We start from the raw sequence: 24,264 nt of genomic DNA, 5'->3' as shown, positions 1-24,264 counted from the left end.
TACTTATAATCTAATTTATAGCTTAATTGTTTTATTATAATGTTTTTTATAGCTAAGTAAACTATATCTCCCTTTAAGAAGGTTAATCTCTTAATCCTTTTTATATTATAGTATTTTTTTATTTATTTTCTAATAAATTTTAATTTTTTCCTTAATTCCTTATATAAAGCTTTTAGGTCTTTACTCTTAATTATAGCAGCTAGGTTAATTATTTTTAATTCTCGCGCTATATAATACAGATCTAGGGTAAATTTCAAGTTTACTACTAAAGGTATTATTTCTATACTTTTATTATATACTATATTATAAGCAAGTTAGGCACTTAATAACTTTTCTACCTAATTATTTTATTTATAATTAATATAATATTATAAGTATTGTTTTAATACTTAATTTATTTATTTAGTTTATCTATCTATTTATAATCTAAATACTATTAAGAGTTAGTAGTTCAGTCCTATATATAACATTAATACCTGCTAAAATTTACTTATAAATATTATTCCTCTATCTATTAAGATTTTATAAGGTAATCTATATTCTCTAACTATCCTATTATAAAAGATATATAAAAGTTACTTTATATTTATATTTTCCTTATAAGGTATATAATAAGAAAATTTAATAAGTTAATCTATTATAACTAAGATACTATTATAAAAGATTTTAGTTAAGGGTTCCTCTAATAAGGGTAGCTTAATTATATAGTTTATTATAATTAAACTCTATAATCTTTCTATTACTTCTAGTAATTGCAATAAGCTATAAGGTTTATATTATTATACTTTAGTTTTTATATATAAGTTATATTATTTAATAACCTTTTCTACTATTTTTCTAATTCCTTCTTAATTATAATATATCTATATGCGTTTTAGGGTTTTCTTAATGCCTTAGTGGCTATGTAGGGGATATTTATATATATCTTATACTAGTTCTTCCCTAAATTATTTAGGTACTTATAGTTTATTGTTATAAGTAGGCATTTTAGCTCTATTTCTAATAAGATCTTAAAGGTTATATCCTATAATGGCATTTTAGATTTTATTTATTTATTCTTCTTAATTTATAGGTTTATAGTTATTTATAAGTCTTAGAGTTTTTACTTATTATATAAATTAATATTCTCCTTTATTATTCTTTTTTAAAAGTTATTTTTTTACTTTTATTATACTAGTATTATAATCCAGGCATTAACTAATAGCATTAGCTTATCTATTATCTAAACCCTTATAATAAATAATTATAAAGTTAAATTTATATAGGTATTTAATATAATATAATTATTATTAGTTAAGTTCTTATATTATAATAAAGTATAAAATATTCTAATAGTTAGTATAGACTTTAATTTAATATATATTTCTTATAAGGTAATATCTAAACTCCTTAAAGTAGTTAATAATTACTAGGAATTTTTTATTATAAATAGGATAATTTAGTTCTGCCTTATATAATTTATAGAAATAGAATGCAATTAGGTAAAGCTTTCCTTCTTTATCTTATTATCTAATTTGTCCTCTTAAAGCAAAATCTAATAAGTTAGTTTTTAGTTCTATTTCCTTATTAAAGTTAAATATAACTAATATAGGTTTATTAAGGATAGCTTATTATAGTGCTTTAAATACTACTTATATATTTTATTTCTATATAAATTTCCTATCTTTCTTTATAAGTTCTATAAGTAAGTTTGTAGTTTTACTAAAGTTTTTAATAAATCTTTAATAGTAATTAGTAAATCTTAAAAAGCTTTAAACTTCTTTAACTATTATTAATAAAGGCCAATTTATTACTACTAAGATTTTCTTTTATTTTATTTTAATTTTACTAGGTATAATAATATATCTTAAGAAATTTACTTTTTTTATATAAAAGTAACTTTTTTCTAGTTTAATTAATAAGTTAGCATCTTATAAGGCTTTTAAAACCTTATAGATATATTCCTTATATTTTTCTTTATTATTTAAGAAGATTAGGATATTATTTAAGTAATATATTATAAAGATATCTAAGTACTATTAAAGTATATTATTAATTATCTACTAAAATATTATAGGTATATTAGTAAGTCTAAATAGCATTACTAAGTACTTAAAGAATCTAAATTTAGTTTTAAATACTATCTTCTATTTATCTCCTTCTTTAATATAAATTAGGTTATAAGCTCTCTTAAGGTCTAAAGTAATAAAAATCTATTTACCTTATAGGCAGTCTTTAAGTTCTATAATAAGCAGAAGTAAGGTCCTATCCTTAATTATAAAGGCATTTAACTTCTTATAATCTATAATAAGTTATAGTTTTCTATTTTTCTTTAAGATAAATATTACTAGAAATCCTATTAATAAGTTAGATATCTTAATATTCCCTTTTATTAATTTTATATTTAGGTATTTTCTTAAGGTAGTAAGTTCCTTTTTATTAAAGTTATAAATTTTCTAGAATAGTAAGTTATTTATTTTAAGCTATATTTTATAGTCCTAATAGCTATATTATAATATCTTTATTTTAAGTTCTTTTTTAAATAATTTCTTATAAATATAATATTCTTCTAGAATATTCTTAAGTCTATCTTATTATTTCTCTTTTTTAAGTTTTTTTAGTATTTTAATTATTTATCTAGATTATATAGTTAGGTTTTAAGGAGACTTAAAATTTAGTAGTTTTATTATTTCTTGCCTTTTATATACTTATATTATACTCCTATTAGAAGTAGTAAATTCTTTACTTTATACTTGCCTATACTATCCTCTTTAGTTAGGGTTTAAGATCTCTTATTATTTATTATAATTATTTTATTATTACTATTAGTATTACTAGAAAAGGTAACTTAGCCAGTCCTCTAGTTAATATATAAGTTTTTCTTTTATAGCTAATCTATATTAAGGAGGATATTAACTTCCTTATTTAGGGAAAGTATATTAAAGTTTATCCCTTAATTCTTTCCTTAAATAAAGACCTTAAAGTAATTAATCTCTTAATTTATAATTTTATTATTATAATTAAAGAGTTATCCTTTTATATTAAGTAATAGGTAAGGTTTTTACTTCTTTTTCTATAATAGTTTTAGCTATATAACTATTTCTAAGTTAATAAAATTTTATTTAGCTTTATAGTTAATTTATATATCTAGCTATTTTCCCTTAATTTAAACTTTTAATATTAGGCATTTTAGTATTAAGTCCTTATATAATCCTAAAGTATTTAATAATCTAAGTTATTCTTATCCTTACTCTTTACTTATTTAATACTTTATTATAGATAGTATATAACTTTTCCTAATATATCTTAATATATTTACTTATAGTTACTATTATTATATCCTTTTCTATTAAGGCAGTTATTAATAAACTTATTATTAGCTAATTACTACTAGAAATATTCCTTTAGTTCTATATCTTATTTATCTATATATTATTCTTAGGCTAACTAGGGTATAATTAGGTAAAGCCTATTTGCTTCTTATTAGTATTATATTTCTTTAATAATATCTAAACTTATATTATTATTTACTAAGTTATCTATTAAGTAGTTATATTATCCTTAGCTTATTTTTCCTAATATTTATTTTCCTATTTTTAGTATTTTTCTTTAATTTTACTAATTTCTACTTAATTAAATGCCTCCTTAAGGTTAACTAGGGTAAAGATTCTTTCTTAAATTATATTATTATTATCTAACTCTGTTTTTATTAATTCTTTCTTTAGGTAATTATATTTTCTATTTATAATTTCTTTAAATTCTTTTTTAGCTTTTTTAATAAGTTTTTATAATTAATAAATTCCCTTATAAAGTCAGTTTACTTTATAAGTCTATTAATAGTAAGTTATATTAAATTATAGTTTTATTACTTCTAGGTTTTTATATTATATATATATTAAATACCCTTTTATTTCTTTTCTTAGGTATAATTTATTATTAAGTATATTAGGAATTATTATTAAAAAATAATTATTATTAAGCTTTTCTTACTTATATATTTTATATTAATAGTATTTATAAGATAACTATAATATCTCCTTATATTATTTATTTATAAGAAATATTTAAATATTATTTTATTTATTAAATTTTTCTTCCTTATATAAGGGGTTTATAGTATTATTAGTATAATAGGCTTTAATATTTAAAAGTTTAAGTATATTAGTATTCCTATATTCTCTAGATCCTTATATATATTATTCTTTAGGTAAGGTCTATATTTTACTTTCTGCTTTATTAAATAGTGGTTTATAGGGTTATTTCTATTTAAGCTTAATGTATTTATCTTCTTTATAGAGGTATTATATAATTACTTATACTACTCCTTTTTTATATCCTATATTTTAAAAATATTAATAATAATAAGTATATATCTTAGCTATTACTTCTTATTCCTTATTAAAGGCTTTTTCTTTTTTTTATAATTTAGTTTTAGTAAATTTAAGTATTTTATACTTTATTATATATCCTTTTTCTATATTTACTATAATAGTTATTTTATCTTATTAGGTAATTGCTTTTATAAGGATATTATCTATCTGTTTAAATAGCTAGGCTTGTTTATCTATTTTAGGGGTAATTACTTTTCCCTATCTTATTATTCTTAAGACTTATAGTTTTCTAAGTTTCTTAATTCTTTAAAGTTCTCTTTATTAAGCGTTTTATTATTTCCTATAATTCGGGTTATTATAAAGCTTTTTTTTTTTTTTTTTATTATATTATATTATCTTAATAAGATATCCTAAATTATTAGCTCTCTTATAGGTATTCTTTTTCCTTTAAATCTAATTCTTAGTCTCCTTATTTCTTATTAATAGGTTTTCTATATTAGCTTCCTTATAAATAGGAAATAGGTCTTACAGTTCCTTAATTAAACTATCTAGGTAGGGGTATTACTTTAGTTCCTCTATTTTCTTTAAGCTAGTAATATTATAACTACTTCTAAGTATTCTTAATATCTCGGTTTGCCTAGCTATTTACAGGTCTTGTTATTTAATTAGTCTTAAGGCTTACTTACCTTAATTAAGGTCTTTAAGTTTCTTAGGCTTTAGGCATTATTATACTATATATCTAAACTAGTTATAGTTATAATACTTATACCTAAATATATCTTGCCTTTAGTTATTATTATTATTACCTAGCTAAATAGCTTTAAGTACTATAGGTCTTAACTATATTCTATATAAGGTATTACTTTACTAATTACCTTATTACTATCCTTAGTTTTAAAAGTTACCTTAATTATTATTATTTTATTATTAGTTAGGGTAATATAGGTTAAAGTTATTACCCTATTTATAATTAGCTTTCTCTTTTTTATATTTATACTATTATTTATTAATTTTAATTACTATAATAATATATATAATTAGACCTTTTTTAAGTCTATTAGCTAGGTATAATTCATCCTTAACTTCTTCCTTTAATCCTTTATAGTAAATTTCTATTAGGGCTTTATTATCCTATTTAGTCTTAAATATAAGTTATTTAAATTTAGTAAAGTAGGCTATATAAGACTTATATTATTTAAGTATAAGTAGTTCTGCTATAGCTTATTATTCTTTATTAACTACTCTAAAATTATCTTTAAGGGTTTATTTAAAATTATCCTAGTTTCTAAAGATATTCTAAGTATCCTAATCCTGCTATTTTTCTTTATTTTTAAGGAAGTCTCTTAAAATAGGTTTAAACTAATCCTTTATATCTCTTTAAATTAGGCTTGCAGTATATAAGAGTTTCTTTATAAGGGTATTTAGCTTATTCTTATAGAGGCAGAAGTAAGCCTTTATTTAGGTTAAGAATGGGATTATATCTGCAGCTTAGCCTTTAAAAGGTTCTAGCTTAAAGGGCTTAAGTGCCTCTTTAAGGTCTTATTTATTACTTCCCTTATTAGCAGTTATAATAGGATATATATTTATTTAAGCCTGTAAAGTATAAATAGTATTATAAAGTTACTAGACTTTAGCTATTATCTTAGCAGTACTAAGTAGTACTTTAGTATAAAGAGGTATTAGGCTAGTATTACTAGATATCTTAATAATATAATATTACTTAGTTATTAATATAATATATTTTAAATAAGAGCTATTAATATATAATAAAATAGGTTTTAAATAGGTAAACTAATTTATATTAAGTTTAATATTTATAAAGTTATAAGGCGTTATATTAAGTAGTTATAAAGTATTATATCTCTTAATAGTAAATAAAGTAAGTTAGGTATATTTAGGTAAAGAAGTCTTATTAATAGCTAGTAAGCTAGAATTTATAAAAGTGCTAATAAATATATTTTATATACTTAAGGTTATAATAAGGACTAATAGTAAAATAGGATTAGTCCCTTATAGACTAATAATATTTATATAATAGTTTAAATAGACTATTAAAGGAAAGTTATTAGTCCTTATCTTATTAGTAAACTAAACTATTTAGAAGGTTGGTTTAATATAAGATAGATAGTTTTGTCTTTAATTAGAGAAAAATAATAGGGCTTATATAACGTAACTGCTAGGGTTATAACACTTTACCTTATATTTATCTTAAAACTCTATATATAGACTCCTTATCCTTATTAATTTAAAAATAGCTCTCTAGTAATATTAGCTATTCTTATAGATATATTAACGAGCTACTTTTTATATATAGCTAAGTTACTTATAAAGGCAGTAAGGAAAGCTACCTTATTTAATTAAAAAAGATAACCTTTTTTAAGGCTATTTTTAAGTCTTTAAGACCTAATAGCTTAGTATTAACTTAATTTACATTAAATAAATTAATATAATATCTCTCTTTTATATAACTAATTAACTAAATTTAGCTATAATTAAAAATAGCTATCTTAATAAGGTTAAATTTATTTTTTAATAAGAACTTCTTTATAATAATAATAATTATTATATATATTATATAAAGTTCTTTTTTATTAGCTACTTCTAGGGCAGGCCTAATAGCTAGATTAGGATTATAACTAGTTATATAATAGGTATAATTATATAGCTATAAGCTATTTTATATAGGCATTAAGGCAGTATAGCTATTATACTATTAGTAAGAAGGGTTAAAAGGGAAAGTTAGGTTAAATAATATATTTATAAGTATATAACTTAATCTCTTACTTAGTTAGGCTTTAACTAACCTTTAAGTAGAAGTATAATAAATAAATTAGGTATATCCTTTAAATAAGTTAAAGGAAGAAGGTTAATCTAGCTATTAAGATATAACTAGTATTAGTACTACTTAGTTAAGGCAGTAATTGCATTATTAAGGCAGATAAACCTTATCTAATTCTAACTTTTATAATACCCGTTGGCTCGAGCCGGGGGGGGCCAACTAAGCAAGCTTAGTTGGGCACAAAACCCTGAGACACGCACAAAACCCTGAGACATCGGCAGGGTTGGTTCTTAGGTGGCGAAAACAGCTTTTTCAATAGCCCGATGTTCTCATAATGTCGTGATTAGTTGAAAATAATAAAAATGTCTGATTTGAAGCTTCTTGTGATACTGATTTAACTATTGACTATAGCTAAAGGGGGGATATGACTGTGGCGGCACCCAACTGGGCCTGATTTGAGGAACGATTTCCCTGCTAAAATAGGCGGCATTCTGTTCCCCTTCCCTTATAACTGTGGCATCTGCAACCTGCCTTTCCCTCTATATAAGATCTCGAAGAGACTTGCAATACTGTATTTAGTATTATAAAGGGCAGGGCGTTAAGGGGACTGAGGGTAATAATAACTAGGAAGGTAACTTATAGTCAGGCAGGCAGGGCGGCGATAAGGGCATCACGACTTCGCTATTAGAGCTGAAATCGCTAGGGCATAGTGTTTCTTCAGGCCTCATAAGGTGAAAAGTAACGGAATCGTTACTGTAAGGGAGGAGGGAAAAATCTATAGCTTCGAGAGGCTTCGCTGCAAAGGCTGCGTTGCAAATAGACTCACAAAGATCAGGAGGGTGTTATATATCTATTATAAATCCGTCAGTGACTTCATTAAGGGCTTTAGTTATAGCAGACTGCTGTATATCTATAGATAAATAGTTATTCTTCTTCCCTATAACTTCTAACTACTTCTTAAACTGCAGCTTTTTTGTAATGCCTTTAACTATAACTTCTCTGTTATCTCGCCACTCTTGTTTTAATGCCTCGAGCTCCCTGATAAGCTGTGATTGTTGCTGCCGTATCTCGGATTAAATACTCTTCTTCTGACTCTCTATAATATACTTATCCTGCTGCTTGCGAAGCTCCTGTAGTGAAATCGTGTTAATATAATTAGAAGCTCCTCGGGCGCGTTTTCCTCGCTTTCTCTAATAATATCTTTTCTCGATATAAGCTCGGCGATCTTCTATATGCCTTTTTATATAATCTTTAAGTAATATAGCTTTATAAATAATATTCTGAATATGCTTAAGTCCCTGAAGCGTTGGGGAACTAAGGATATTATAATATCGGTCCCTGATGCGTTATGCCGTTGCGGAAGCTATTAAAAACCTCGTTTCTGACGGCAGAAGTGAGATAAAGGCAGGATCGATGGTCTTCTTCGTCTTTAGCTTCTTCCTGAGAAGATATTTAACTGCAGGTCAGTTTAAAGGTAGGAAAATCCCTGACTTTTTAAAGCCTGAGATGATATATGCTGCCGTAAAGCCTTTATTGAAGATCTCCTGAAAAAGTGATATTAGTATGTGAAAAGAGGGGTTATTAAGAGAAGGCTGAGCTATAAGCCTTATACCTGAAAAGCCCTGGCAAAGTTATGGCGGTTAAAGGTTAGCTTTCCCTTCCTTAATGCCTTATAAAGCTTCCTCTAATATGCATTCTTTAAATATTGAAATATACCTATATCTATAGGCTAGAGGATATGCGTTAAATAGGGCAGCAAGAAGGCCATAAGGATATTAAATTTTATATAGTATTCTCGAAAGGCAAAGGAGCCGTAACTAGCGAAGCCATCGATAATAAGCAGCCTCTATATAGGACCTTCTTCTTAGATGGTTTTGGTATTTAGAGGGAGGTTATATTCTCTAAAGGCATTCCTAGGTTATTATAGGTGCTTATTACAGCCAAAATACTACTTAAAATCGAGCTGATGGCGTTAAATAGTAGCTAACTTCTCTTAGGAATAGCGGTTAAAATGCTTTACCTACTGCAGTATTATCTTAATATTAAAAAAGGCTGTATTTAACTATGCAAATTGCATCTAAGAATTGCCCTCGATCTAAGCCTACTTTAGCATTAGAAAGCTCTTAAAGATTAGCTATAGAGGAGTTATATTGCCTGTAGCGTTACCTGTGCCGATAACTGTATAGCTTTCTTAATTAGTAGGGGAGAAAACCTCTATAGATAACTTCTTCTATATATATATAATAAGGCATTCTACATACTCTTATAGTATTCCTACTCTAACTCTAGCTTGGTTAGCGTTCTAATACTTAGAGGTACTGATTTTGTAGTTAGTAATGACTTTAGTAAGCCGCTGAAACCACTGCTTAGTCTCCTTAATGCCTGCTTCTTTATACTCCATGCAGGCAGCTTCTTTGGCCTTGAGAATCGATTTATCGAGCTCTAGATAATTATCGCAGAAGCGCCGATACTACATTCTGCTAACTGGCCTTGCCTCAGGATCTTGGCGGCGGCGCAGCATATTTACTGCATCTTTGACTTTATATTTAGAGGCGGGCAGACCTGATCTTTACATCTAGATGACGAAGGCCATAATAGCTTCTTCTTCCTCCTCTATCAGCAGCCTTGGCCGCCCTCCTCGTTGATCAGGAAGGTCTTCAATGCTAAGGGTATTCGCAGCCTCGAGCTTCTTCACGATGCAAGCGATAGATGCTCTCTTAGAGCCGCAAAAACGATCCTCAGCCTGACGAAGGCTTAAAGGTCGGGCGGCATCGCGAGAGCGGCCACTTTGAAGCCGTAGGCGTGAAGAAATAACGGCCTGAGCAGCCCTGAGATTTGCAGATGAGTGCATAATGCAGTCAGACGATAGATACGGTATATTCACTAATTGGTGTCTTTAGATCCTTGATTTTGGCTGCAAAAAACCCGAAATTGGGGACAGCCGGCTGTGCGGGGCTGTCTCACCCTTGTGTGCGTGTCTCAGGGTTTTGTGCCCAACTAAGCTTGCTTAGTTGGCCCCCCCCCGGCTCGAGCCAACGGGTAATGGCCTGTTATAGGAGTCTTATTATTTAAACTATTAATAAAAAAGCTAAAAAGCTTAATAGCCTTATATAAGGCTAAAGGTAAGGGAAAAAAAAATTAAATATTTATATTAATCTTTAAGTTATTATTATTAATTTATAATATTAATATTAAAAATAATAAAAAAGAGTTAAAATTCCTTTATTAATTATATTTTAATATATTATAATTAATTTTTATTATATATATTTATATTTTATTTAAAGTATTACTTATTATATATATTTAATTTCTTTATATAATATAATATTTACTATACTTTATTTATATTAATATTATATTAATATTATAGCTAATTTACTTATTTAATTATATACTTTATTTTATAACTTTTTTAATTCTCTCTTTGCTATTAATATTAAATTTATAACTTTAAGTCTTTAACTTTAAATAACTTAAAGTTATATAAAACTTAATATATCTTCCTTTATAAACCTTATAATTACCTTACTTTTATTTTAAATATTATAATATATTATCCTCTCTTTCTTTATATATTCTTAGTTTTTTTTAAGACCTCTTTAACCTGCTATTAGATATATTTAAGCTACTTATATACTGCCTAAACTAAGGGCGTTAAAGAACTTCCTCTCTCTCTTATATAGCTATATCCCTTTGTATAATTTCCCTTTTAAGTCTTTAAGGCTTTACTTTTTAATATTAAAAAAGGCTTTATTATTTAAAAGGTCTTTTATATAATACAAACATATAAGTAAGAGGATTTTATAATTAACAATTACTACCTTAATATAATTAATATTATCCATATAATATTAAGTTTTTTTAATATTTATAGCCTGATGGCTAGGCTATAAAGTTGAATTGGGTATAGATCTTCGGTTAGGACAGGGAGCCTCCGCAGAATGAGACGTAGTGGTACTGTCTCCTTTGAATAGAGTGCTGCAGGTAAAGGGAGCGTTGCGTATAGTAACAGTATGGGGGTTTGCCCAGGTGAGGGCCCCGCAGCTGTTGCCAGTTTCCACTCGCAACGAATCGTATTGATATAAAGCGTCCCCGAGGTCATGCAAAATCCTGAACCTGCCATTATCAAAGACAGTGGTGGATCAAGTGGTAAGAATATGAGTTGGTGCCGAGTCGCTATGTCTCGCTGTAGTCTTCTTGGTCTCTTTGCTTTTACTTCTAAAATATACTCTAATTTCGCCGTGGCATGATGGCTCGAATGAGTTTCGAATGATGGTGGTAATACAGTTTCCAGATGTCTCACTGCAGACTCCGATCCCTGGCAGGCACAGAGCAAAGGAAAGGCTATCTCGAATGGAAAATTATATGTGCCCTTTGAGAGGGTGTAACCTCCTGGGAATGTGAGGCAGATACTCTTAGGGAAAAGAACTTCTAATAGTTCTAAGAACTGTTTCGCTTGTCAGCCAGAAGGGAGACTTGATGCACGGGTTAGTTTTGCCCTTCCAGACCTTGTGATAGTCATGCGATACTGTATAATGATCGTCTGCCAAGATAAACTGGGGACGTTCCTTGACCAGAGACGTCCCGAGCGTCCCTGTAAGATGTATCAGTCATGTCATCATATCTGCTAGGAAATGATAGAACCTTTAAGAAAGACGGCGACTTCTGATATTGCTGTTGAATGATCCAGCTCCAAGCCTACCATGCCACGCACGGTTTGGAGGCCGGTGAATATCTTCTCGGCTTGTAGTTCATTGATAGTGATGCCGATTCTCATTTCTGCAATATAGAACGTTTGGAGGTATATCTATAGACTTGTATTAGTCGCGCTCATTCGTTTGGATCTTTATATCTTCCAAAGTTTATACTTCGCCCACATTGAGAAACCTCTTGGTCTTTACCTGTGGATATCGCAAGTTGGATCGAAATGGAGCAATATGCATACGGTAGTGAAGATTGGGTGGAATCCAGTCGTCAGATTTATGGGGTGTCACCCTCTAACCAGCCCGCCTGGCAAACACAAGTCAATGGCTTGGTTCCTCAATAAGTTGATCACCGCGCCCAATGAACAGGCAGGAGTCCGTCCAACTTGCCAACCAATCGTAATGGTATTTGCCACTAAAATACAGCCGAACAAACCTGGAGATAAGTGGCCCCACCCGGAACTTCACGCGCAGGAACGGGGTTACCAGCTGCATCATCCCCAGAGATGGAAGATTCAAGAGGCGGTCATCATAGTGACAAGCAAGTCTCTCCCAGCCAAGACCCGGCATACAAGTCCAGCAGTCTTTGAAAGACGGACAAGCAATGTTTGATTGGTTGATTATGAGGTGAAAATGCTATGTCTTTGCGCCCCTTTGTGTGCCCACATCTGTAAAGCAAGTAGACCTGGCCGAGAGATCTTGTGAAAGGTTTGATATATAGTGGCTTAGTCCCTTTCGATATAATTGAAACTGTGGCCAACTCTCAGACGTATGTGTTATCAGGGTTATCAGCGGTATACTGCCCAATGTAACTATTTCGAGTATGACACCGAGCTTCACCCCTGTATCGTCCAGCACAAGCACACAGTCGGGGTCTTTGACAGATTCTCACTCGAGAGTTATACTAAATTAAGCATACGCTCCATGTCTCCTTCCAGGAAAAGAATCTCAGTGCTAATCGCAACCAACAACTCTGAAGGGATTTATGGATTGTTCGCAGGTCATGGTATGTTGATGCAATTTATTACCAGTTAAAGGCCTCTCGTATCTCTGGTTTGAGGTTTGAGCCTCCGTCGACAACCGAATGTGAGGCCCACCAGGTCCTCCAGTTGTATATGGCCCAGCCACAGCCTACGGATCTGTTACTGCATACGAAATTTGCTGGTGACCGCATAAGAAGAGTTGGTACTTCTCGATCGGTGTCTATACGTTAATGCTACCGCGCGAGCAACAAATAACATAGGTGATGGCCCCATAACCAGCCCATCTGCGTACTCATGCTTCCGTGGCCCGAAGTGGAGTCTTGCACGAAACCCTCCTCTGAGACCGATGTTGCATTCAAGGCCTGTATTTCCCGTAGATTTTCAAATGAAGCAATGTCTTGCTACCTTTATCATGATGACAGACAATACATCACAGAACGAAGTTTGAACAAATTCATCTCTTCCTCTCCTATCAGCACGTTGTGGGGGTTGTGTCATGGCCACACTGCAAGCAGCGGCTTTGTACTCCCTGTAATGCTCGATAACTGCCGCAGTCCCAACATTTTCCTATCATGGGAGTCTCCATATACGAGTCTAGAAGTTCCTTTATGAATTCCGGAGTCGTACCCACGATGCCTTCATAGATCTGTCTAGCAGGCGTGTTTCCCAGACCCTGCAGCAGATTGATCCTTGCGTACTTGATGGCTTCGTCTCTAAGACCTCAGATATAACTTGGCGTCAGTTCATAAACAGCCGGAATAGATCCAAGAAATTCAACGATTTCCGAGTTTCTAAGTCTATCCAAGTACTTCGCTGCTGATAGCGATATCAGGATGTCGACGGCGTATTTGTCGGCCAAAGGAAACATTCTTGCATGAAATTGTAGCGCAGATATGTTCTGTTCTTCGATCTTGGGTACTGCCGAAACATCGTAGTCCCCATTATTAACGTAGTCAATCATTTTGTTGACAATGAACAGAGAATCCTCGCTCATCTCGTAAGTTCTCTAAGATGATTCCTTGAAAGAGATATCAGCCATTAGTCCCCAGGTTCTACGCCACCCACTTACTTGAAATGGGCCAGTAAAAGCAGCATAAAACCTTGGACTGTGTGAATAGGTCGGTTTTCCGAACATGAAACTTCTTGCCCTCACAAATCAAGACAAGGAACTCGCCATTCTCATCTTTCCTAATACAAATTTTACAATCAGCTATTAATGCTAAAGTCTAAAATGACATAGCTATACATACCTCTGTTCATCTTCCATAGCCGTTACAGATAAAGGTATGATATCCTAGAAGCAACAGTAGGATTCTCCACCCAGAACCATATCGGGAAAATGTATCATTATTGTGGCCAAGGCGGCAACGAATCATCGGGTCGGTATCCGTCCATCACATTACCCCGCAAACCTTAAAATGCCAAGAAAACATCTTAAGTGCCAGGGGGGGGCCATGGAAAGGGCGGATGGGGAGGCTTGCTACCTTTCTATTGCGTTTGCCAAAATTGACATCTGTACAAAGGCACCAGAGTCTCATGGATGCGTCGAGAAGGACCAAAAGGTTACAGGGAACGGATCAGGACGAATGCCGAATGGCCGCCTCATTTCATCTGGCCAATTCCTTCTTTCCTGTCAGTCCTCTCTCTCAGATATTTTATTAAATTGCACCATTCAGCCACACCATGTAGTAATCTAATCACCAAAGCGGATGAGGCTAGTCTTATGCTATCCATTCCCTGCTAGTGCCCAGTTGTTCCAATCAACTAACCCTTAAAGGGGCGGCCATCCCATAAGTTTCGGGACATCGCTATAGTGGAATGTAACTGGGTTCTAGCGCCAGAAAACATCTCCATATTGATGATGCCGCCATAGGAGAGCAGTTCTCCTACAGCCAAGGCCCGACGATGCATAGCAAGTCCCTGAAGACGGATGGCTAAGGTCTTATTGGTTCATAGAGAGGTAAGATAGTGTTACAGTACGGATAGAACCTATTCTTTACGCTCCAGCTTAGGCAAAGCAAGGGTTCCAGATCCAGAGATTATATTAAAGATTTAATATATAATGCCTTATTCAATCTTGATATCCTTAGAAAAACATCGTCTTGTAATACCAGTCTATTAGCCCTGCTAGCTTATAGCCATGGCCTCCAATAAGTTGAAAGTATAACGTCCTTAATTTAAACTATATCTGCCGCCGAAAAATCTCCAGTCTAAGCCTGTAATGAGAGAAGAGCTACGCCAATGAATTCTTGATGGGTAGAAACCACATAAAGACTTCCTTCTTGTCGACATCCACCGTAGGGACGGCGACTGCCGTTGTAGCCTACTAGCCAATCAAAGCTCTCCTGTCCGTCCATTCTATCTCAATATTCCCTAGCAAGCATTAGAAGAGCGTAAAAGTTTACTCGTACAAAAGCCAGGCAATGCGGGCTACTCACCGCAATCAGATTTCTCTTCAACCCGCAGGACAAGAGGACTAGGATTTCTAAGCAATCACCAACACCTTTCTTCCCAATGGCGGCTGAACTTACACCCTCGCAATCAGTTGCGACGAAGTTGCACGCCAAGAAAGTAGACGAAGAATCTCAGAAGGTTGACTCTTCTCAGCCTGACGGCAGTGGACCCGCCTCTGATACACCTCGTGCTAAAGACGACCATGGACTTGAAGATAACTCTATTGTCCCTAAACTATCGTATCCGAAACTATTCTGGTTCTTCTTCTACAACTTTGGCCTCTTTGCTTGGGGCGGGCCCGACGCGTAGATTGCCCTGATTAAAGAAAAGCTTGTGGTCCAGGACAAATGGATCACCCTCCCTCGCTTCCAGCGCGTCTTCTCCGTCTATCAGATCCTCCCCGGGCCTGAGGCTGCCGAATTATGTATGTTCTTGGGTTGCTTGTCTGCGGGTAGGATAGGCGGGATTAATGCAGGGATGGCATTCATCCTGCCCGGGTTTGCTTTGATGCTACTTGCTAGTTATTTGTATACCCTAGCTGGTTTTGAGAATAAGTACTTCAATGCTTCGTTTCGGGCTTTGCAGCCTATCGTCGCGGCAATGGTAGGTGTCTCATCTATTGAAACATTATAAGCATTTTCGGTCATCTGATTCTTACACTTATTTCCAGATCTTAAGAGCGGCTCACAAGATAGCTGACCACTCCGTGAGAAAGCATGACACGAGAAAGGTGGATCCTTTTCTCGTGATTGCAGCCATCTGCACGGCCATCAACGGCGCACTTCGCATAAATATGTGAGTAATCCCGTCCCTCCAGGTTAAACATAGCTACAACAGATGTTTTCTGCCGACACCCGAGTCTGTTACGCCGCTTTTAGGCAGTACGCTAGCTCCATTACTTCTTCATAGTTTCATCTTCCTCGGACTGTACGGCATAATCTACACTTTCATCGCCCGGCGCCTCTGGATCCCTGCGGCCGCCCTCTTCATCCTTCAATATGTCGGTTACGCACTCTATGTCGTCTTCCGCGGTGTGCCCTCAACCGTGTCGCTGGCCCTCGGTATCGCTAAGACACCTTCATTGATCAACCTCTTCGTGCTAGGCCTTGTGGTCCGCACGCTCTCATTCGGCGGCGCGTATACAGCCATCCCGTTTGTGCAGGTTGAGGGCGTCTTGATGGGGGCATGGCTCCCGCAGAGCGTGTTCATCGACGGCATTGCCATTGTGGATATCTTGCCGGCACCGCTGGTTATTTTTGCAACGTTTGTGGGTTTCCAGGGCGCATACTTAGATGGGTCGATTGGCAACGCGTTTGCGGGGGCGATTATTATCACTCTGGGAATGTTCTTCCCCTGTTTCCTGTTTACCATTGCGGGGCATAAGTTGTTGGAAAAGTTGGTTCGAAACAAGGCAAGCGGAACTCTGACTTCCTTAGCTTCCTCGTCACTATCACTTCCGTTATGAGCAGCTCTAGCAATAACCTCGCTGACGGCCACCTTCCGGCAAATAGTTCCTCGCTAGCTTCTTTGACGGCCTATGCGGCTCGGTCATTGGCGTCATAGCAACCATCGCGGCGCAGATCTTTAAGGCCAGTATCGTGGGCTCTCTGGAAAGGATGAAGGATAAGACAATTGGTGAGTGATTGACACAACTGCTCAGGTCGGCCCGGCGGCGGTTCTTTACATGCTTGCCCTGGCGGTTCTCTACAAGTTTACTAATAAGTACACTGCACTCTTATTAGTTATCACGGGTGCAGTCGCGGGGCAGTTTCTCTTTGTAGACTAGGGACAAGAAAGATAATGACAGAATAACGGCCCCGGAGGAGTATAAAGCCATGGCCCCGGATGGTGCCATCAAGGTTGAGAAAGATGAACGATAGAAGGAGCTCTTGCAGGTTATGGGTATCTTTTTCTAGGAAGATATAGACTATCTATATAATAGGTAGCTCGGCAAACAAGGGTTGAGCGCTTCGCCTAAGTCAAAGTTGAGGTTGATGTGCACACTTGACGTGCAGACAGTTAGACGGCCTAGCCAATCCGAAGGATAGTCTGCCTAGTTCTCCCGAGTTTATTCAGGTCGGAGCTGTAGGCATGTCGTGAGATTATGCTTTTAAGCCGTAGCGGGTTAAGTCGAAGGCAGGCTGTCTCATATTGTGATAAGGTGTTTTTTTTTCGCTAGAAGTGGGTTTCAAACATCCCGTACCACCACTCACAACTTGCTCAAATAAGCTACCAGCACAACATAGAGGACGATGAACTCCTCTCCAGCTACAGCAAGCATTATACCAATGAGGATTGAATGAAAGATGATGCCAAATTCGGGAATAAATAAAGTGCTCAATTGAGCAGCGAGCTCATTAGACTTGTCTAGATCAGCACTGTTGCTTTCTACGTATTTTCCATGTGAAGTCAGTTTTTCGGTTGTTGAAGACGGCCACGGCATATTGTTTGTTGGAAAGTCTAGCCCTTACCTGTTGTGCCGACCTCAGCTTCAACATCACGATTTGTCCCCTCCACCGAGTCCAGAGCGGAGATTTCGCCGGCGCCAGTGTGATAATCACGATCTTTGTCAATCCCCGAAGGCCTGTGGTGGGGGGCGCACAGCTCGACGAAGAACATTGCGAATACGGTTATCAGGCAGATTCCTTCCGCCCAGGGGTACTGAGTGATGACGCTGTCGGGGTCAAGAAAGGGTGAGTATAGCGCGGCGATGGATGGGGCTAGGATATGGATGAAAGCCGTAGCGATGATGACGCCTGAGCCAACATACTTGATGACAAAGAAGAAGATCTTGGGAACCTTGAAAAGAGTTTGCTTGCTCAAGAAAAGAGGAATAAGGCATCCCATGAACGGTCCAAAAAAACAGATTGCTGATACCCGCAAGCCCATGGGTCCATCGTATTCATTGCCCGCATCGCAATTAATTGTGATGGTAAATTGATTAGACTCTCGTCTTGAAAAGATGGCCATGGTCATGTTCACAGCTTGGTGATGGTACGACTAGGTTCAGCTCGGAGTATATAGCTAGGTCTAAGAAATTCCTCGAGTCTGAGAATGATGCGCCCACTATCTTTTAAGCTTATTCTTTCCCTCATTAGTGAGAACCCCGATGGCTTCTGATCAGGGGAGGCGGAACCAGTACCTGAATTAAACGGCCTAGTCTTGAAACCCACCATGCTTGACTGGACTGTAGGCCAAAGGTTGACCACGCCTAGTGGACTTACTGGCTCCGCTTCCACTGCCTTGTTTAACATGATATAATGCGAAATCATTTAAGAGATGTGTTTTACTTCGCTGCTATATCCGCAGCTCCATGGTGGGGGTAGCTGCGGATAGTAAAAATCGCTCTCCAAGAGCTAGGAATTCAAATAGCAGGCAAGAGACTAATGGAGCTCTTAGCGCAGTGCGCAAGTCATTGTCATATCGGATAAACTTTATGCGCTGCTTCTATTAAGATAAGATGATAATGAGGTTATTTATAGTAGAAAGCTCCCACGAAAGGCTAAGATTGGGCTCCAAGTTTGCGAACCTCGAGCAATTTTTAACAAGATTACTTCTAGGCTACAGTCCATGCATGCGAGCCACATCGCTCTCGAAGGCATCAGTATCCATATATATATATATATATATATATATATAAAGTTGCCCTCCAAGGCACGTCGAAAATTCTAGACATCAGAACTCGAGACAATCCGACGAAGCCCTCTGTCATGCTCACCTTGCTTTGCTTCTTTGCTCCTCAACGAGGTTGTCAACGACTGGAGGTGCAAGAGATGGCCCCTACGGAGGTAAACGTATATAGTGTATACTGCAGCCGCTGAACTAATGGCTGCCACAGAAAGAAGCAATAGTCACTTAAAATAATCAGGTCGATAGAAAAGCATTGTTAAATTATATGCAAGAAGCTTAAAGCCATTCTGCCAGGCAGCTTTAATAGAAGAAAATACACTGCAGCTCTTAACCTTGATATCCTAAGTAAGCCGTAAGCATTACTAAATAAGATATAGGTTAATTACAATCTTGCCACGTGGACAATTACTTAAATATAGAGATTAAACCTACAGAAGCTAAAATAACTTAAGATAATTCTTACTATTTTTTTTTCTTTGCTTTTAACCGTATAAAAGGCTATCTACCTTTTTAGTCTTTTTATTAATAACTTAAATAAAAAATATAATAGTTAGGTCTAACTATATTAAATTAAGTTATAGTATGTTTATTATTAGTAGATTATATAGGGTTTATGTTAAGTGTTATTAAGTATTATATTTCTTACTAATAAATTCAATATATATTAGGCTTAATTAATATTAAGAAGTTATCTTATTAGCTAGTAAGCTTAGTTTTATAAAAGTATTAATAAATATAATATATATACTAGAAATAATTATAAAGTAATTATTAAGGTTACCTAGTAATAATAAGGATTATTAATAATTTTAATATTTTTTAATATAATTATATCTTAGTAGTTATAAATAGAATTAATTAGTTTATAGTAATTATATATAATTAATAAAAAGTATAAGGTATATATATATTATAACCCTTATAACTATATTATATAGCCCTTATAAATTCTACTAATTATATTAGGATTACCTCTTTTAATAATAATCTTCTTCTATTAAATTACTTAAATTATAATACTTTAAGGTTAGATTACTATGAATTATTACTAACCCTTATAAATCTAGCCCTTAGATTATATTTATTTTTTACTATACTATATAGCTACCTTTAGTATATAAAATATATTTATTAGTACTTTTATAAAACTTAGCTTATAAATTATTAAATAAAACTTCTTTATATTAATAAGTCTAAATTATACTATTAACTATTAAAAGATATATTACTTTATTATTACTTAGTATAATGCCTTATAACTTTATAAATATATACTTAATATAAACTAGTTTATATATTTAGAAATGCTAACTATTATAATATAATATAATAATTAATATTATAATAAAAAAAACCTTTATAATAGCCTATTATAATAAAACTAAATATTAAATAAGGTTTATTAGTCTTAATAATATAATTACTATTTTAACTAAGTAATATAAATATTATTTACCTTTTAATACCTAAAATAACCTTTTTCTTTTAACCTATTTAAAGAATCCTTAATTAACTTTTATAACATATTATACCTAATTTATTTATTATAAAGTATATTATATAATTAACTTTACCTTTTAACCCTTTTTACTAATAATATAATAGCTATATAATTATATTTATTATATTAATATTTATAATCTTAATTTAGCTATTAAGTATATTTTAAAAATAATTAATAAAAACAAACTTTATATAATATATAAAACTTAATATATTTCTTCTAAACCTTATAATTACCCTGCTTTTATCCTTGCGCTCTTATAGTCTTAGACTATAAGCAGCCTGTTATAGGTTCTTAATCTTTCTAATACCTCCTTAGCCTATTACTAAATATCCTTAAGTTACTTATTATATAAGCCGCCATTAAGGGCCCTAAGGAATCCCCTCTTCTTCTTACTTAATTATATCTCTTTATATAACTTTTTTTTTAAATTTTTAAGCTTTTATTTCTTATATTTAAAAAAGTTTTTATAAATAAATTATATAAATAAGAAAATCTTATAATTAGAAATTACTATTTTAATATAATTAATATTATTTTTATTAAATTAGGCTTCTTTAATATTTATAGTTATTATATATATTATTTTTTTTATTTTTTTATTTTTTTATTTAAGTTTATAAGTTAGCCTTAAAAGGTATATCTAAGTATCTCTAGAATCTAATATAGTTTAAATATTTATTGCCCCTATAGCCGGCAAAGCTTTATTAAGTTAAATCATTATAATTAGCTGCCTTAATTGCAGCCTGAACCTAGCTGCATATATGCCAGCTAAAAAGCCCTGCTCATTAGCTAGCCCCAACCTTCTTCCTACAACCCACCTAAAAGGCTACTCTTTCATCGACCTCTACTGCATACCACGCTTCAATTATCCATCACGCAGTAAGTTATCCGACCCGACCCGACTTTCCCTCTTCTAGCCGCAACTACTAACAGCATTACAGCTGCCCTATTATAATGCCTACTATCTAAAGAAGCCTATAGGCACCTAGGCCTAATAAGCCTTATCTAACTAAAGGCTATAATATAATCCTTAAGATTAAAGAAGCTTTTAGGTAAAATAAGGGTAAAGGCAATATATTATATATAATAGCTATAAATATTAAAAAGGCCTAGTTTAATAAAGATAATACTAGCTATATTAGGATAGTAATTTTTAGTTATAAGATCTTCTTACTTATATAATCTATTTATAAGAACCCTCTAATTAATAAAGACTTCCTTAAATATAAGAAGTAAAAGCTTAAGGATTTAAAAAGAAAGCTATATAAAGAGGTATAGCTAAGTAGGAGGGAGAGGGGGTTTCTTAGGGCCCTTAACCTAGGCGGCTTATATAATAAGTAGCTTAAGGATATCTGGTAGCAGGCTAAGGAGGTACTGGAGAAGACTGAGAACCTGTAATGCGATATATGGGATAGAAGCAGGGTAATTGCGGGGTTTAGAGGAAAAATATATTGAGTTTTATGTGAGTTTAGTTGCCTGAAGTTAAAGACCTGAAGTTATGACTGAATTTAGCGTCGGCGGCGAAAAGAGGATTAAATAAGTTATAAGACAGATTATATAACTAAATAAGCAAATTAGCTATAATATTAGTATACTATTAATATAAACAGGAGATTATATATACTATATTACCTTTACCTTTATTTTATTTAAAAAGTTTTTAATTTTAAGAATTATATTATAGCCTTTAATTAAATAAGGCTTATTAAGCCTAAGTGCCTATAAGCTTTTTTAAATAATAAGTATTATAATAAGGTAATTATAATATTATTAGTAATTATAGCTAGAAGGGAAAGTAAGGTTAAATAATATATTATATAATAAATAATTAAAGTATAATATCCTTTAAGGTAAGTTAAAGGAAAAAGGTTAAGGCTAGCTAATAGGTAAGTAAGGCTTTATAGCTAGTATATATATAGCTAGGTTTAGGCTATAATTAAGGTTAGTAATTATAATAATTTAACTTAATAAAGCTTTACTAGCTATAAGGGTAATAAATATTTAAACTATATTAAACTTTAAAAATACTTAAATATACCTATTAAGGCTAACTTATAAACTTAAAATAAAATAAAAAAATAATTAGTATTATTATAAAAAGCTTTTTATTAATAAGTAAATTTAACCTTATTTAGGTAATTATTTTTAATTATAACTTAATTTAACTAATTAATTATATAAAAGAAAGATATTATATTAATATAATTAATTTAAATTAGGTTAATAATAACTTATTAAGTCTTAAAGCTTTAAAAATAGGCCGAAAAAAAGGTTATTTTCTATAATTAAAAAAGGTAGTTTTCCTTATTACTTTTATAAGTTTAGCTATATATAGGAAGTAAGTTCTTAATATACTTATACAGGCAGCTAATGTTATTAAAGAGTAACTCTTAAACTAATAACGAGTTTTAAGATAAATATAAGATAAAGGCAGTGTTGTTACAATTCGTGCCCGTAACAGCGTTATAAGGCTTTTATAAGGCAGCTGTAGCATACCTATAATTGCTTGCATAGCGATTATAGCCCGATCTTTTGCCCTGTAGTTTAACGGCTTATATAACTATTATAAGGGTTTAGAAATTTTAATAAAGGTAGAATTAAAGGAAATATATTAAGTCTGTTACTTTATATAAATTACTTAATAAAAGTTAAATTAACTTAAAGTTATAACTTAATTAATTAAATATATATAATATAATATATAATTAATTAACTATATATCTTCTTTATACTTATAAATTAAGGCTACTTATTTAGTTAAATCTTAAGGTTTAAGGTAATAGCTATATAATCTATTAACTTAATATTAAGGTTATTGTATTTTTTATTTTTTTATAATATAGTATATAATACCTTATATTATATTTATATTAAAAAAGAAAAATATTATTATTATATTACTTTATATATAATTATAAAATTACTTTTCTTTTAATAAGAATAAATAAAATAAAATTAATAAAAAAGGTTATAATTTAAATTATATATCTTAGCTTATAATAATTATATATAATTAATATAAAATATAAAATATATATAATATAACTACTAGGGGTATAATAAGTAAGGCTTTTAGCTATTATATATAACTAAGTTAAGGCTTATAATAGTTAGGTTTTCTAAACAGGTAAACTAGTCTATACTAGGTTTATGTTTATAGATTGCATAAGGCATAATACTAAGCATTATAAAGTATTATATTTCTTAATAATTAAGTAATATATATTAGGCTTATTAATATAAAGATACTTTATTAATAGCTAGTAAGTTAAGTTTTATAAAAGTGCTAATAAGTATATTTTATATATTAAAAGTAGCCTAATAGCTTAATAAGGAATAATAATAATTTAAAGGTTAGATCTTTAAGAATTATTAATAATTTATAGTAATCTAGTCTTAAAGCATTATAATCTAAGTAATCTAATAAAAGAAGATTATTACTAAAAGAAGTAATCCTTTTATAATAAGTAGAAATTATAAGGGCTATATAATATAGCTATATAGGTTATAATATAATCTTTCCCTTTTATTAAGTCTTATCCTTAAGACCTATATTTTTTTTTTTATTTATTTTTTTTTTATTTTTTTTAAGTTTATAAGTTAGCCTCAAAAGGTATATCCAAGCATCTCCAGAGTCTAATATAGTTTAAACATTTATTGCCCCTATAGCCGGCAAAGCTTCATTAAGTCAAATCATCATAGTTAGCTGCCTCAATTGCAGCCTGAACCTAGCTGCATATATGCCAGCTGAAAAGCCCTGCTCATCAGCTGGCCCCAACCTTCTTCCTATAACCCACCTGAAAGGATACCACGCTTCAATCATCCATCACGCAGTAAGTCATCCGACCCGACCTGACTTTCCCTCTTCTGGCCGCAACCGCTAACAGCATCACAG

The 24,264-nt window shown here is 32.0% G+C and overlaps 3 protein-coding genes across 3 annotated transcripts; 1 reads left to right on the top strand and 2 right to left on the bottom strand.

Moving 5' to 3' along the window:
* Nucleotides 1-13,175: 13,175 nt before the first annotated feature.
* Nucleotides 13,176-14,459, bottom strand: BKA55DRAFT_587578 (uncharacterized protein). Its single transcript, XM_046194679.1, has 4 exons — nt 14,029-14,459; nt 13,879-13,966; nt 13,530-13,784; nt 13,176-13,475 (listed from the first exon to the last, which is right to left on the bottom strand). The coding sequence occupies exons 1-4, from the start codon at nt 14,043-14,045 to the stop codon at nt 13,251-13,253; spliced, it is 585 nt and encodes a 194-aa protein (XP_046040702.1). The 5' UTR covers nt 14,046-14,459; the 3' UTR covers nt 13,176-13,250.
* Nucleotides 14,460-15,239: 780 nt separating this feature from the next.
* On the top strand, nt 15,240-16,875 carry BKA55DRAFT_723341 (chromate transporter-domain-containing protein; the record flags this gene model as incomplete). Its single annotated transcript, XM_046201049.1, has 6 exons — nt 15,240-15,457; nt 15,542-15,656; nt 15,693-15,835; nt 15,903-16,027; nt 16,142-16,643; nt 16,744-16,875. The coding sequence occupies exons 1-6, from the start codon at nt 15,293-15,295 to the stop codon at nt 16,873-16,875; spliced, it is 1,182 nt and encodes a 393-aa protein (XP_046040701.1). The 5' UTR covers nt 15,240-15,292.
* Nucleotides 16,876-17,441: 566 nt separating this feature from the next.
* Nucleotides 17,442-18,486, bottom strand: BKA55DRAFT_547422 (ZIP zinc transporter-domain-containing protein; the record flags this gene model as incomplete). The annotated part of the gene is made up of 3 exons (XM_046191021.1): nt 17,442-17,620; nt 17,704-18,232; nt 18,457-18,486. 3 exons carry the CDS (start codon nt 18,484-18,486, stop codon nt 17,442-17,444), a joined length of 738 nt encoding a protein of 245 aa, XP_046040700.1.
* Between the last annotated feature and the right edge of the window lie 5,778 nt (nt 18,487-24,264).

The sequence above is a fragment of the Fusarium redolens genome, assembly GCF_020744475.1.
Source record: "Fusarium redolens strain MPI-CAGE-AT-0023 chromosome Unknown BKA55scaffold_46, whole genome shotgun sequence".
Taxonomy (NCBI): Eukaryota; Fungi; Ascomycota; class Sordariomycetes; order Hypocreales; family Nectriaceae; genus Fusarium; species Fusarium redolens.
Note: the sequence above shows the minus strand (reverse complement) of the source record. Positions and strands in the feature narration are given on the sequence as shown.

What these genes read in the sequence shown, in the direction of transcription:
- BKA55DRAFT_587578 (XM_046194679.1), bottom strand. An exon ending in ACCTATTCACACAGTCCAAG is followed by an intron (nt 13,785 to 13,878) that starts GTTTTATGCTGC and finishes GAATCATCTTAG; the next exon opens with AGAACTTACGAGATGAGCGA. An exon ending in TTCTTGGATCTATTCCGGCT is followed by an intron (nt 13,476 to 13,529) that starts GTTTATGAACTG and finishes GAAGCCATCAAG; the next exon opens with TACGCAAGGATCAATCTGCT.